This window comes from Ostrinia nubilalis, chromosome 24 (assembly GCF_963855985.1).
Source record: "Ostrinia nubilalis chromosome 24, ilOstNubi1.1, whole genome shotgun sequence".
Lineage (NCBI taxonomy): Eukaryota > Metazoa > Arthropoda > Insecta > Lepidoptera > Crambidae > Ostrinia > Ostrinia nubilalis.
In genome coordinates, this window is record NC_087111.1 from 11,260,498 (window position 1) to 11,277,667 (window position 17,170).

The 17,170-nt window shown below is 38.6% G+C and overlaps 1 protein-coding gene across 1 annotated transcript in view; it reads left to right on the plus strand.

The window, feature by feature from the left end:
• Nucleotides 1–8,724, plus strand: part of LOC135083671 (trichohyalin) — a 34,591-nt gene extending 25,867 nt beyond the window's left edge. The window contains exons 10-12 of the mRNA XM_063978380.1: nt 7,418–7,550; nt 8,005–8,138; nt 8,529–8,724. Of these exons, the coding sequence (XP_063834450.1) occupies nt 7,418–7,550; nt 8,005–8,138; nt 8,529–8,724 (463 nt within the window). The remainder of the gene's footprint in view (nt 1–7,417; nt 7,551–8,004; nt 8,139–8,528) is intronic.
• The last annotated feature ends 8,446 nt before the right edge of the window (nt 8,725–17,170 follow it).

Below are 17,170 nucleotides of genomic sequence, written 5' to 3' on the forward strand. Positions count from 1 at the left end.
GTAATCGTACTCAAGGAGAGACAGAAAATATAATTGTGTATTTAGCTATAATTAAAGGAATGTTCTCTCGACTTAGCACATCTATGACTGAGAAGGATCAACTTGAAATCATATTACACAACATTCGCCCATGTTACTCAAATGTACTGGCAAATTGTCCCCATGTATCATCAATTTCCCAATTACAGACGCTTTGCCGGAACTATGAACAAGTAAAAGCCCGTTCTGAGAATTTTAAAGAACCAGTGGCATCATCTACCAAGTCATTGGCTCCTGAATTTGCTTATAGTGCACCTAATAAATTTCCACCTAAAAATTATAATAATTTCAAACCTTACTCTAATAATAAAATTCAAAATAATTCAAATAATGTATTTGCTATTTCACAATCAAAGTTTTGCTACCGATGCCGCTCGGATTCTCATGGTATGAAAGAATGCCCCGCCGAGCGTGTCATATTTTGTTTTAAATGCGGCAAGAAGGATGTTCGTTCTACAGAATGTCCGAATTGTAATAAATATAACATTACTAGCGAACAGAATAAAAAAAACGAATAAGTGAAAATTGCAGCAAAACAGCACACCCTTTCTTCGATAACTCGGATTGGCAGAAATGGTTGCTGACAATTAACAATTTTTTCTCATCTTATAATGTTGCTTCAATTTTCACTTCTAAACCGAGTAGTGATCCGCGTCCTTACGTAAAAATAAATATCGAGAACAACAAGGACTTAAATATTTATGGCTTACTTGATTCCGGTTCAGTAGTCAGTATTTTGGGTCAAGATTCTTATAAATCTATATTAAAGTTTGGTTATTCCTTGTTTAATGACCTTAAAATATCTGTCAATGCTGCTGGTGGCCAAAGACTTCAGTCTTTGGGTTATTTGCTTCTGCCAATTGTTTTTCATAACCAGACTCATGTCATAAAAGTGCATGTCATTCCAGAAGTTGACACTACTCTAATTCTGGGCATAGATTTTTGGAATCAATTTCAAATTCTACCTAAGCACTTAAATAATGTCGATTATCTTTCTAATGATCCTGGAATGCTTAGCATTTCCCTTGATTCTGAAAAGGTACTTCTCTGTAGCTATGAGCATCTCAGCGCCTCTGAAAGGGCTATTGCTGATAGCGTAGTAGAAAGTTTTAAATCGATTTCTTTTGAGGAAAAAGGACTTGGTAGAACTGATGTTATTTTTCATAATATTGATACCGGTGATTCCGTACCGATCAGACAACGTTATTATCGCATGTCTCCAGAGAAACAAAGAATAATTACAGAACAGGTTGACGAAATGCTGTCCCTGGATGTTGTTGAGCCATGCGAAAGTCCTTGGTCATCACCAGTATTAGTTGTCAGCAAAAAAGACGGCAAACCGCGATTTTGCTTAGATAGTAGAAAACTTAATTCTGTCACTAAGAAGGATGCATACTGTCTCCCTTATGTGTCAGAAATTTTGGATAACCTAAGAGATGCCAGGTATCTGTCCAGCATAGACCTATCTAAAGCCTTCTGGCAAATACCTATTCAAAAAGAGGACAAAGAGAAGACCGCATTCTACGTTCCGGGCCGTGGAACTCTGCAGTTCAAAGTCACAGCGTTTGGTCTATCAAATGCTCCAGCCACTCAACAGCGCCTAGTAGATACTCTCTTTGGCCCAGAGTTTGAACTAAAGGTCTTCGCATATTTAGATGACGTCATAATTATAAGCTCTACCTTTAGCGAACACGTTTCATTGCTCCAGCGTGTCCTTGAAAAATTACAAATGGCTAACTTAACGGTCAACTTGAGTAAATGTCAATTCTTCCGTAGCCAACTAAGATATCTTGGTTATATTGTCGACGTTCAAGGTCTGCGTACTGATCCAGAAAAAGTAGAGGCTATACTTAATTATCCGACTCCCAGCAATCGAAAAGAGGTCAAACGGTTTTTGGGTACAGCTTCTTGGTATAGACGGTTTATCCCGAACTTTAGTACAATTGCCGGTCCATTGAACAAGTTGACCTCCACTAAAAAATGTACTCCGCCTTTTCTCTGGACAGATGAAGCTGACAAGGCTTTTTTGAAACTTAAATCTCTTCTTGTTGCTACACCTGTTCTTGCTTGTCCAAATTTTAGCTACCCTTTTGACGTTCATACTGATGCTAGTAATTTTGGTGTCGGGGCTATGCTGTCCCAGACGATTGATGGAGTCGAACATCCAGTCGCATACATGAGTAGATCTCTTACTGGATCAGAGAGAAATTACAGCGTCACAGAACGTGAAACACTTGCTGTTCTGGTGGCCCTGGAGCATTGGCGATGTTACTTGGAGAGTGGAAACCAGTTCACTGTTTACACTGACCACTCGGCCCTTAAGTGGTTCCTCTCACTTTCAAACCCAACCGGCAGATTGGCCCGATGGGGTGTCCGATTATCAGCCTTTAACTTTAATATAAAACACCGCCGCGGTAAGGACAATGTTATACCTGATAGTCTTTCTAGGTTGCCTACTCTTGCTGCGATTTCGGGATCATCTAGTCCAGTGACTCAAGACACTTGGTACCAGAATATATTTCAAGGATGTCAGGATTCACCAACTAGTTACCCTAATTATAGGGTTGAGAATGGTTCCTTATATCGTTTTATGAAAAGTAAAAATACCCTTACATCTGAGTTTGAATGGAAGCTCGTTGTTCCACAGGAGCAACGCCTCGGTGTTTTAAGGGATAATCATTCGGAACCCATTTCGGGTCATTTCGGAATTTTCAAAACCTACAAAAGATTATTACTTCGCTACTACTGGCCAAAGATGTATCCCGATGTTGTCAGTTACGTGTCTTCCTGTGAAACTTGCCTAGCTTATAAGCTTTCAACTCAGGGTACTTTAGGTATGATGGGGAGACCTAAAGAGTGTGGTAGACCTTTTCAAACCCTATCTATAGATTTAGTTGGTCCCCTACCGGCTTCAAGAAAACAGCACTGTTATACAACGTGTCCCAAAATTCAAGGATAAACCGGCGCCGCAGGGTGGACATAGTCATGACTACTTTAAAAAAAATAAGAAAAAAAATCTATCTCAATTATTTTTTAAGTTACACAATAAATTATGAAATTCGTCGAAAATTGACACCCCTTATGATATTTTACATTACCACGACCACAATTTTTCAAATACATCTGTTTTTTTGTTTGTATCGGCAATTTAAGTAGTGCTGCTGTCCACCCCAATTCTTAAAACCCTCAGAATCCTTGCAGTTTTTACACAAAAGTTAATCAAAATATGATATTTCCTTAAAATTTTGAACGATTTTTACTTTCACTCCACTTTGACTCGTCGTTTTGTAAAAAAACAGTATGAACACTACTGCGGCAAGTTCTTTATAAAGTTGACGCAACTATCCAAGATTCCAAAATGGTATAATACTCTAAGAAAACTAGTCGCAAAAAAGATATGCGTACCATTTTTACAAGCACTTCGCTTGTTAGTAGTATGGGATAAATCATGCAAATAAATTTAAAACCAGTTCTCCTCAAACAATTGAGCTGAAATTTGGTATACTTATGTAAGTACGATGACAATGCAATATTATGGTATCATTGAGCTGGATGGAGTCTGGAGGTGGCCATAGGAACTTCTAAACGAAACGGCGGAATTGCATCTAGTTTGGGTTCGTTGGATATCTTTTCGAGCACTTTAGTGCTAGATGATGTCCAGGGTCCTGATGATGAAGTCAAGAGGTGGCCAGGAGCTGGCCAAAGGAACTCCTAATCGAAATGGCGGATGATTATCGAGTTTGGGTTCGTTGGATTTGACTTCCCGAGCACTTGGACCATGAGATTGAGAAACAACTAAAAAGTGTAAAATAAAGTTATAATAAAAAAAAAAATTTTTTAAAACAAGCATTAATGCGAAATTTTACGAAAGAATTTAACGATAAAAATAATTGTATGCAAGGTTCAAATAATTTCGAAAGTTTGTAGCGCAAACAGAAAAAAAGAGGAATAAATTCCATGCGCGATTACAACTTTATTTTAAACTTTTTAGTTGTTTCTCAATCTCATGGCCCAAGTGCCCGAGAAGACAAATCCAACGACCCCAAACTCGATAAGCTTCCACTATTTCGTTAAGGAGTTCCTATGGCCAGCTCCTGGCCACCTCTTGACTTCATCATCAGGATCCTGGACATCATCTAGCACCAAAGTGCTTGAAAAGACAAATCTAACGAACCTAAACTAGATGCAATTCCGCCGTTTCATTTAGAAGTTCCTATGGCCACCTCCAGATTCCATCCAGCTCAATGATACCATAATATTGCATTGTCATCGTACTTACATAAGTATACCAAATTTCAGCTCAATTGGTTGAGGAGAACTGGTTTTAAATTTAGTTGCATGATTTATCCCATACTACTAACAAGCGAAGTGCTTGTAAAAATGGTACGCATATCTTTTTTGCGACTAGTTTTCTTAGAGTATTATACCATTTTGGAATCTTGGATAGTTGCGTCAACTTTATAAAAAACTTGCCGCAGCAGTGTTCATACTGTTTTTTTACAAAACGACGAGTCAAAGTGGAGTGAAAGTAAAAATCGTTCAAAATTTTAAGGAAATATCATATTTTGATTAACTTCTGTGTAAAAACTGCAAGGATTCTGGGGGTTTTAAGAATTGGAGTGGACAGCAGCACTACTTAAGTTGCCAATACAAACAAAAAAACAGAAGTATTTGAAAAATTTTAGTCGTGGTAATGTAAAATATCATAAGGGGTGTCAATTTTCGACGAATTTCATAATTTATTGTGTAACTTCAAAAATAATTGAGATAGATTTTTTTTCTTATTTTTCCTAAAGTAGTCATGACTATGTTCATCCTGCGGCGCCGGCTTATCCTTGAATTTTGGGACACGTTGTATATTTGTAGTGACATGCTGTTTTTCCAAATATTGCCTCATGTTCCCGCTACGCAGAGCTACTGCTGATCTTGTTAGTAAACATCTGGAAGATTACGTCTTCTTGGTTCACGGCATCCCTCAAACCATTATCCTGGATAATGGCGTGCAATTCACGAGCCGTGAAATGGAATCTTTATTTAAAAAATATGCTGTACCTAATGTTCACTTCACGCCTAAATATACTCCCCAAATGAACACCGTTGAAAGGTATAACAAAACCATTATAACGGCAGTTTCCACTTTTGTTCAAGATGACCATCGCTCATGGGACATTAATCTACCAAAAATCCAATTCGCAATCAATAATTCAGTTAATGAAACGACTGGTTATACTCCATCATTCCTCGTCCATGGTCGTGAATTAGTTACGAGTGGGTCTCATTATATAGAAAATGATATCCCAAACGAACTAATTTTTCTTCCACGCGACCCATATGCAGAAAACTTGGGACATTTGGCAAATATTTTCGATAAAGTACAGGTTGCACTTTGGCAAGCACATTTAAAAAACACTCAGCGTTATAACTTGCGTCGAAAGCATGCTGAATTCAATGTTGATGATATCGTTTGGAAGCGATGTTACTTTCAGAGCGACAAGGATGCACGTTTTGCTAAGAAGCTGGCACCTAAGTACGTTAAATGTAGAATAAAGCAAAAAAAATCACCATTAGTTTATGTTCTCGAGGATGTTATGACCGGTCATAATTTAGGAGCTTGGCACATAAAAGATCTTAAAATGCAAAACAAGTAAATCTTTGCATAATCCTTGCTAATTCATAACATAGGTGTAGGTTCAGATTTTACGACAGGTAAAATCTTTTTCTTGGAAGAGGGGTACTGTAACATTTGAAAATGTTATTTTTTTTATTTTACGATTCAATGGATCATAAGTTTTTGAACGTAAATACGCTCGGGGCGAAGGGCGCGGGGAGTGCGCGCCGCAGGCGCAGCGTCTCGGCCAGAGACAGACTGCCACACTCGCCAGCCTCGCTTGAAACTTGAACTTGAGCACCCGCGTACCGCTTGATGCGGCGCGCGTCTTAATAAATCGATCTCGTTGGCGTTTTTTCATAGTGCGAGTTTAATAAAACTTTAATGAAACCTCACAGTTAATCAAACTTAAGTGTCTAGCCTACATTTCATCCCGTAACTGGGTAAGTTGTGCATCTCTTATTATTTGTTAAGATAGGGTATGTTCCTAAATAGTAATTAATGCTTTTTATAGTAGAAGTTAAGTGTTGTTGTAATCGCCCTTATAGCATAGATTTACGCTTATTAATATTTTAGCGAATTGTGTAGGTAAATTGGTTGGTATAAATTATGTTCCTTGAAGCGAAATTACTTAATTATTTTCTTATTAGCCATCAGTTAACTGTAACCGTTTCTGCTATCTACAACTGCCACTACATCCCAGTAAATTAAATGCCTAGACCTCTTCTAGTACTTGCTGGCCGTCTTCCCTAGCTTGGCTTATATTCTTCCGCCTGTTTGAAATCACCTAATCAAGATTCGTGGCAGTACAATCTCTTACCCCACACGAAGGCTAATATAAAACAATGTTTATGCAGGAATTACGGCCGGGCTCAGTTTGAGCTAGGACTTATTGTGGACCGTTCCGGAGGGGACAGAGAAGTGGACATCACGGCGTCCCACGGGGACCGCAGGAGGCCGCACAGGGGAGTCTGGCACAAGTGTTACGTGGAACCGATCTTTTTACAACCTACCCACCTGTACCTTAAAATCAAATATTTTTAAACTTAGATTAATAAATTTTGTAAACTAATTTTGCTCGTTTTATTAATTCTAAAAATTAATTTAAAACGTGACAGAACGCTGTATTTTTCGTGACTGAAAAGAACTGTTTTGTTATATAGAACAAACTTACAATTCAATTTCTGTTTATAGTTATAAAAGTTGGACGTGTGGAATACATCTGGAGTTGCCAGTTTAGGAAATAAGAAACTGAGACTCAATTTCTGTAGAGAATGAATGATTGCTGACTTCTAAGAAGTACCTAGAATACCAATGGAAATGGGAATTTTCCACGAGATAATAGCCTATGGAATTTAGCGAACCATTTTCAGTTGAATCATTAGTAACATTATATTATCTACATGGAATTAACATATCCGTTATATCAGAAAATAAAGGATTCTAAATTACATTAAAACAAAAAATGTTTGAGCAAGAAGCTGAAACAAATTAAAAATGAACATGCTGAGACGTGGTAGGTAAATGTGTAGACACGGTAATACTATGATGTAGATCTAGAGAAATAAAAATTATAGGTTAACTGGCAGAGAATGCCCTGTAGCGTTAAGTTCGAAAATACCAATTTAAAAGTCACCAAAATAATAAGTAATGGCTTCCTGGCAGACGATGCTTTATAGCATTAAGTTCGCACCAATTTATGCAGCATTAAAGCAAGAATAAACAAACAAAAAATCCAAATGAAACTGTAACTCTGTCCGTTTGTTTTAGAATGCTGGACTGCTCCCAGGAGCCATTCCAGAAGCTTCTGGGCGACAAGCAGCCGTCACTGCAGCAGCTCAACCTTACTCTCTGCCTCATATCGGAGAAGATCAGGGAATATATCCAGACTGTATATTACTACGTAAGTTGGACCAATAACCTCCATTAGCATTTTGTTCTTACAGGAGAACTAAAGTAACCGACATAGCCAGCAGAATTTCAGAATTTAAGTGCCAGTGGGCGGGGCACATACTTGTAACTCGTAGAGCTGAACAGTTCTCGAATGACAACCACGGACCGGAAAACGTAGAGGCTCGGTTGCCCAATGATCTGGAGAAGATCGCGAGCAGCTTCTAAATGCGGGTAGCACATAGCTGGTCGTTGTGGCTATAACTGGACGGAATTCTGTTGAGTTGAAATCAACCTAGGCAATTTTTTAAATATGCAGGATCTTTTTAGGACACCTTTTTATACTCAACCGGTTGACGATGAGAAAAACTGAGCATACTCAGGAAAAACCATCTCTCTTCATAAGGATTTTTGCCGTAAAAACTATCTTAGTTTGGGGCTAGATAATTGTTTGCTCATTTATTTAGGAGCGCTTCATCCAGAAGAAAAGCGACAAGACCAGCACATCACGGCTCAAGAAGTACACAGTCCACGCTGAGCCCCCGCACTTCTGGAAGGCAGCTCCGATCTCAGTCCTCGTGCCAGCCGACCCTTGTCCTTCGTAAGTTGATCCTCCCATTTAGGTTGCCCTTGCCTTGTTAGAGTACCTTTGGTATCTCAATACTACTATAATTAATGCGATGACATTAGCATCAACATAAAATTCATTTTATTTCAAAACAGAAAGTAAGAAGAATGAATTATTAGTGATCTTGGAGTTGATCTTTGCAGACGGACCAGGCACATTGCATTAATTTAAATGTATTAAAGTAATTTATGTATCTGATACAGAAAATGCATATTATGTATGTATCCAAACCGGTTGACGATGAATTGCTTGCCTATTTCAAAACACTTTCCAAAATTGCATACGTATCTACTTATTTAAACTTTAGCCATTGCATTTGGACCTCTCCTAGTAGCTGAATGTTAAATTGCCATTTATCTACAGCTGCGTCGAAGCTCGCTGGCTGTCTCGCGTGTCTGAAACTGACGAAGCTCCGTTCGACCGGCAGCAAGCTCGCGAAGCTTTAGAAGCTCTGGCCAGCGAGCCGGCGTACCTTCGCAGCGACCGCGTGCACCCTCTGACTGAGTGCAGGGTGCCGAGGAGCCGGGCTATACTTGCGAGACGATATTTAAAACATTGAGAAGAGATGAAGCTATAAATTGAGTTAGATAATTCAAATAAAAAATAAAATAATTATTATGTCTGAAATCCTGGCTATTTCGTTTCACTCATTTAATAATTTATTTGTTTTTAAAAAGAAATATGATATGTTAAAAGTAATTTACACCGAAGTTTACAACCATCATGGTGCTCGAAAAAATTGAAAGCTTTAGCACTTGTTTTACCTTTTGCTCTAATTCTCACAAACTGCATTTTAGGACAAAGTGATTCAGGAGCCCTTTAAAGTCCATTAAAATTGTCACAATTTAAGCCCAAACGCAGCTTTATGAATCTTATGAGGACCAATCTATATCTATCGGGCGATTCCTCGAATTAGAAGCTGATCGACCAAACTGTCGGCCGATTAATCGCAGGTTTTCGATATAGTCTGCGGGAAGTCTAGTGATGCCAAAACTTCTATTCCATTCTACTAAACACTTTTACACTGACTTCGTAGTGAAAAAAAAGGTGTGAATGATGGTACTTGACGTGGCAGCGTCTCTGGCCGGCGACAATAATACATCAAGGGTTCAGCTGTAACGCGATTATCAAATTACAAGCGCGCGCACCTTAGTAGCGTACAGATTGCGCTGCTTTTAATACATAAAAGTCCTACCATTGTTTATGTATTTGTGACTATCTGGATTATATACGAAATGTTGTTAAATTACTACGCACTTTAAAACCATCATCATAATTTCAACCACTGACGTCCACTCTGAACATGAGCCTCCCCTAATGATTTCCATATTGACCGGTTGGTAACGGCCTGCATCCAGAGCCTCCCCGCTTCCTTTATGAGGTCGTCTGTCCACCTTGTTCGTTTACGGAATATGGAGCCACTGTTCTCAGTGACGCCAATGGTAAAGGCGATAAGTAGCTCTCATGAGCTGAAAACGCGTTGAGTGCATCTAGTTACTCTAAGGTTGAGTTGCATCACCTAATTTTAACGGTATCTTTAAGGATAACCGGTGTTTTTGTATAGAGTTTGACAGATTTTTGACGTTTTTCACAGTTAAAGTAAGATGGTTCCAGTAAATTTGAACCGTATCAACTTTAAAGCTAAACTTCTGCTTCCTAAAACGGTACGCTTTTAGCGAGACAAGACAATCACACTTTTCACGGTACAAAGGTAACCAAATGCGTACGGGCCCCGTGGAAGGGTTCAGTTATCAGACCGAGGACTATAAATCAGACGGCCGAGACGGAACGCGCGTCAAATTGTACCAGACACTTCCTTAGCTACTTATAACAATTTCTCTGTGGAAAGGAATTCTTTTAACAATATCAAGAATCGAACCCCAACGGGTACCTAGGGCATAAAGGACTCTCTACACACAAAGCTTGTTTGATTTCAAAAGAAACATGTTGACGATTTGTACTTTCTATGACTTTTGACAACACGTCAAAGTCGACGACTCATGAAGTTATGACCGCGAATCGGCGGTTGGTTGGTTGCTGTGTAGACAGCATAACATGGACAGCTTCGTTTTGTTCATATTCGTCCAAAGGCCTACCTGTCGAGAAGCTCAATGATCAATGCTCAAATCAAATAACCACGATAATATCGTCGGCAAACCGAAGATGAGTAATGTACTCAACGTTGATTTTTACGCTGGATAATTGGCCTAATTTTATTGGCCATCAGAAAAATATCGTCAAGAACCATCTAAATAATATACAAAAATAACTGCGAGATTAAATTTAATCTAATCGAAAAGCGAAATTAAATCTTCAAATCTGACGATGTAGTTAATTGGGTTAGTGAACAAGTGTGCAGACGACAGCACATCCATGCTAAAAACATCAGTCATCTTATAGTGACAAAAGGTGCTATTTGCAACAACAATCTATAGTCCGATGTGCTCTTGACTTGTCTTTTTCAGTATTAACTGGGCACAGCTTAACCCTGAAACCAACGCCTTGACTTTTCACGGACACTTTAATTAAGTAACAAATCTCTTTGATGGCTGCATCAAAGGTCTCGTTTAACAAAATGCATCCTAGAAAGGTGAAGGTTAGACTTAACTAACTGACTCAATATTGTTGGCCTTTACTGTCAGTAAGCCCAAAGATAGTCAATGTGACAAGGTGACAAAGGAAACAATTTATTAAAAGGCGTGTTGCAATGTTTTAAGTATGTAATTTAACGGCTCTTTCAAAGAAGACATTTGAGCCGGACCTTAATCATCCGTTTACAAGAACACATTAAAAATTGTATGACAAAGATGCGTTGTAATAAAAATGACAATTTCACTGACCATATTACGGAACGGGACTTTTTCAATCTCTCGATCCCAACGCTGCAACTCACTGTTTAGCCAGGATCTACAGATTGACCGTCAATACCCAACCAGACCTTCGCGAGCGGTTTTACAAAAGCACCTGCTCAAAACGTCTGATTTAAATGAGCCTGCGTGCGTTGAAACTATTACTATTACCGTTATGATTTACTGAAAAATACATAACAAAAGTCCAAATTCATTCAATTTCGAGCAAAACCAGTACCCCGGCTTGTATATCTTAAGTTACCAAATCAGTTTATCAACAGCGCGGCTTCGTTCTGTCCGTTTTAAAATAGTTATCCAATTAGGAACTGCAAAACGACCACCGTCTTAGTCCGACTAGGGTGCCCACATGTACGGTCAAAAAAGGACTGAAAATTAAACGAAACTATCTGAAAAATTACGATTGGAGATTCAAATGCTTACTATTTCAATAAAAGAACGAAAGATTTTTACACTCAATAAAAATATTTCAAGAGCTCTTATTCACCTAGTAGAGATTGTTGGCGCTTCTCGAGTCCTCGGGCTTCATCGAGATCGATCGGCCATCATCGGCTCCGCGCGAGGCGCCGGCACACTCCGTACGTGCCCGACGCCCACCGGTGTAAGACGCGGCCCTCCCACGTAGGCGCGAACTAGCGATATATTTTATAATCATTACACCTATGAAATACAGTCCGCCTTCAATTTATATCTAAAGTCTAGTAAGACCCTACCAAGATTAAAATTAAAATAAATTGCACCAACAAAATTGCCCATATTTTCTTCTTACAGCTGTTATTTATCAATCAAAAACAAGAATGGAAATAGACACCTTATTAACACAAGAGATCCAATGACATAACCAGTCCTATTTTCACCACCACCACTAAAATTAATAGTAATGTGACATGCAATAAACAATTTAAATTTCACACGGTGGACGCCATAGGGCTAACCGGTGAGCCTCGAACAATAAATGTCCATTGTGTCATTATCTCAGCAGTCAGTCTTAAAATACCAGTCTCCTGCATGTCCCATTTTCCCGCATCCTCATGGCGACCCTACCCCCAACTCAATTTGAAATTAAACTCCAAAGTTGTACTAATAAAATTTCGAGTAAATCCCGATTTCGTTGGAGGTTAATAATTAATTATCTGGTCCCTTAAGAGAGCAGATAAAAGATAAATATTACAACAAGGAGTTGGGCCGTTATTGTCAGCGGATTTGGTTAGAGTTGACTAAAGTTTGAGGCGTACCAAAACAATTTTGTACACGATTATATTAAGGGAAGGAGTAAATTCAGGGACTTCTTGTGGCATAAGGGATATTTATGCAAATAAGTTATTCGCCGTTAACATTTTTAGACAAACGATGCGAGAAAATCAAAAAAACTTTTTAGCTATTTCGTAGATTTATCTATTGCCTACTTGGAGCATTAAATTGCCTACAAAACAAAAGTGTGGGCAGGCCTCCCACTAGGTGGACCGACGATCTGGTGAAGGATGCGGTAGGTACCTGGATGCGGGCAGCGCATGACCGATCATTGTGGATATCCTCGCCTTCGGGGAGGCCTTTCTCCAGCAGTGGACGTCATTTGGCTGACAAAAACTAATGACATAAGTAGGTACTAGAGTACATTACAAATTATATTGAGTTTGGAATACTTTGGAGCTAAATAATAACTCTGATTGTTGAAACAATATGTTTGTTTCTGTGTACTTGGCGTAGGTACACATATTGTTTAGAATATGTAGGTAAGTACCTACTCTTAAAAATTTCATTAGCAAAAACGCAAAACATTCATTCAGTTCTGCTTCATCGTGCAATTTTCAGGCTCTCGTCCCGATCTTGAGACTTCAATCCGACTTCAAGTTTAAGTTTAGACTCCAGCATTTTGAGTTGTTTTTAATTGTTTTGTCTCCTGTTTCCCTTATTAAAAAAGTTACCTCAACGTTCCTTAATGAAATTTCTTTTGTTTTAAAAGCCAATTTTGTGAGAGCCATTTGTGCGATGGCGAAAGATAGTGTGGCTGTATGGCAATGATGTCTTTGACCTATTTTCAAAAAGAAAAAACTTCTTATTTCTCTACTAGCCCCAAGGTGACGTTTAGTTGGTAAGAAAAAGGGTCCTATTTAATTCGTTTTATTTTTCCCTGCAGTGGGCTATGTATGACAGGGATGATCCGTTTTCTCGTCTGGTACGTAGAATTTTTCTTAGTACCTGACAAATGGTTAGTTCTCCACACTAACTTACATAATATTATTATCCTATTTCACCCAATTTAAGGTTCTATTTTTTAAAAAGTAGCCTTTATTATTCTCCCAGGTCATACCTATCTATGATATTATTATTCAAAATATTTGTTAACATCTCAGTATAATAAATTAATAACTTGTAATAAAAAATTATAATAACTTAAAAGTCATTTACTTCTTCAACTCAGTTTGTATCAAATGGCAATGCCAGATTTTGTATGGAAAGTGGCGTCTTTTTTTTTTCGCGCGGCCATCGACCAAACTTTGTTTTTTGATTACAAAATAGTGTAATAAATCAAACTTACTATGACATGTATACCTCTAAACTCAGTCTGAACTGAGTTACGAGCATTAGAAGTTTGATGATTTTCATACTAGATTTGCTTTTTGTGCGCAAGTTTTGTAAGAAATTGCAACAAAATATTGCGCTATTTTTTTATTGCGCTGATTCTGCTCCATACTGATGTCTGGAGCCTTTAATGGATGGTATTGTTTGTTTACACATACAATCTCACTAGTTTGTTGCAATTTCTTACAAAACTTTGCGCGCAAAAAGCAAATCTAGTATGAAAATCATCAAACTTCTAATGCTCGTAACTCAGTTCAGACTGAGTTTAGAGGTATACATGTCTTAGTAAGTTTGATTTATTACACTATTTTGTAATCAAAAAACAAAGTTTGGTCGATGGCCGCGCGAAAAAAAAAAGACGCCAATTTCCGGCATTGTCTTTTCAATCACTGGACTATTATTTTTGTCCCCAAAATCACAAGATTGTAATAGAATTAGCAATTACGAAATTCGTAATTAGCCCTTTCTACTCCAAATGTATTTAATTGAAATCATTCCAAAGGCAAATAGGGATAAATTGGCGTTAAAATTCCCAAAACTCGAGGCGAATGTAAGCAAATACTCCGACGCCGTTTGCGTAGTGGATCCCACACAGTGGGCTCACTGCGGGAGGTTATGATGATGGTGATGAATAGCGTCATCATCATCATTTCATTATTAATCATCGTCATCATCACTTTCATGGTGAACCAGACGCAACTTAGCGTACTATCCCTAAATTGTCGACATTCCACCCATTCGCACTAAGAGCTTCGCTTACCCTTTTATAATGCGACAACTAAGGACTAGAATTCAGGACCTGCTGCAGTCTTTCCCGAACACTATAGGCCGCTCTTCTAGGCGAAAGTGAATAGGCACTAACTGGACAAGTATTCCTAGACTGCATCTCACTTAACATCAGGTGTAACGAAGGTCCCGAGAAGCCTCTGGATGTGGGCAGCGAAGGAGGGAGGGAGGTTGCAACGAACGAACCGTACGTCTGGATCTATTTCAGAAAAGAGTTCTTCTCCATTCCTTGATTCCCACTCTATTCCCATTCCCACCACTGTAACTCTTGTGTAGCCAAGATCTACAACTTGACCGTCAATAAAAACCCAACCAGTTAAGGTCAAGTTGGTCCCGGGAGATTTGATTAGTGATGCTACTGAGTATATCCCTACTTCGTCGTCTATCAGCGCCGCTAATTCGCGAGAAGTTGCACGTTGAGTTTTAACTCAATTCCCGAGTACTTCTGCTCTGGTACTCTCGTATCGATCATTCACACTTAAACGCTTCAACTTCGAACGGGGTTTGCTAAGGCGATTACTTAGTGCAAAAAGTACTGCCATCAGGTGCTTTTTAGCTTGACTTGAACCTTTAAATTGTTTGAATCAGACGTTACGAGCAGAATATTGCGAAATCCATTTGAATTATCAACGCATCCAGCTTCCATTCAAGCCATAGCTTCTCACAGGTGCAATGTATTATATCTACGATCATTTAATTAAACCTTTCTCTTGAATCACTCTACTTATGTATGAAGACCGCATTAAAAACCGTTGTGGATAACAAAATATTTAAATAAATAGCACATAAGAAAGACTTTCAAAACGTCAACATGCTGAGTAATATGAAAACTGGATAATTCAGCCAATCCAAGACGATGTAATTGAAATAATATTAATTTGAGTGTTGTGATAACAGTAATGTAAGTTATCCTTCTCTTACAATAGAATATTCTTGTAGAGTACATTTTCTAAAACCTTTATCATACAAACAAAGAATGATGTAAAGACAAATTAATGCAAAGTACATTTTTCGTTTCACCCCGAACCCTAACAAGGTAACGTAAATGTATTGTCAAGAAGTCGAGAAGTCTGTAAAATCATAAACCAGCATTTTTATTTCCTTCCTTACATTTAGAGCTCAAAATTAAGGTGCACTGTACAGAAAATATCAACGTCTTGTCTTGAAATTTCTTGGCGAAGACTTATGGTTGAGAATATTGTGTGGTGAGCTGTACCAGTGTAAAAACCTAATATAATGAATGCCGGAGAGTACGCGGCATCCGAGGCTACGTAATGAGCATATCCGTACGATTAGGGAGAGTATGGATACGGAATTTTCCGGATAATTATGAAAACCTGGGATTTTTTTTTAAAAACAAAAACTAAATTGCTCCACACTAATACGCTGTTTTATTTTTTGTTTAATATTTTGTGTATCTCATTCACTTTCTAAACTACACACCGATTTTGTAAAAAACCATTTAATTTTTAAAACAGATCAGTAGATTATCTTATGATAGACACCTATTGTCGTAATTAGTTGTTAATTTGCAACAAAAAAGTTTCGGTTGAATTATTTTTGCACTAACTAATACTGGTTAAATCCAGCTACTTATTTACCCGCTTATCCACTCACCAAAAAAACAGCGTAGGATGACCACCCACAAGGTGGACCGACGAGCTCATAGAGGTAGCGGAAAGGCGCTGGATGCAGGCCGCCACCAACCGGCCATTGTGGAAATCATTGGGGGCGGCCTATGTTCAGCAGTGAACGTCCTATGGCTGAAATGATGATGATGAGGTAAAAACTAATGGATTTTCCCTGATAATCCATGAACCATCGTCACCCGACACTTGAGGCTCGTACGTGACGCGGTGGGCCATAAAACACGAGTGACATTATAGATGCAAGAATACCCACCCCTCGGCACTCGTAAACACACAGAGGTATTGGCCTATTTCGCTGAATCGCCGGATTGCTGGCTTCTTCTGACGGAATATTATAGCAGCGGTTGAGGAAACGTCATAAAGTTAACACAATGGCGGATGTCTACTTGTCTCTATACCACATAGCACGGAGAAATGACGGCGGATGGGGCAGCAAAGTTCTGAAGTGGAGGCCAAGTAGTAAGCGCAGCGTGGGACGTCCACCCAAAAGGTGAAGAGATAGGTTAGCTTATAAAGGTTGCAAGAAGGTGCTGGATGCAAGCCGCTACCAACCGGCCATTTTGGAAATCACTGAGAGAGGCCTGTGTTCAGCAGTAGATGTCTTATGGCTGAAATGATGATGATGACGCCAGCCAGAGGTCGTAAATTCGATGCCCGCACAATAATGGTATAATAAAGCTTTCGACATCTTACATAACTCTTTGCTAACTTCATAAGTAATTTCACTGTGTTTAGATTGTCATGCTGTCGTAGATGTTACCTACTCGTACGCCACTAATGTAATGCATTAACTTTAATTTTCAACTAAACTTAGACAATGCAAACTTCGGAACATGGCATGACCTAAGTTAATGGCCAAGTTTGCAGGTGAGCACTAGACTGTCTAGAACTTGGGTCTAGAAAGATCAAATCACATCACAAATTTTACGCCTTTTCTTTGGCATACGTGAATAAAATTTTAGAAAAAAAAAAAAAAACCGACTCCAAAAAACCTACACTAAAAAGTAGAAAAATAATTACTAATTACCTACTTATTTATTAGGACGAATTATTAATATTTATGTAGGTATACCATGATTGATACTTCTGGAGTCGGTGCCAAGATTATGAAACATGTAAA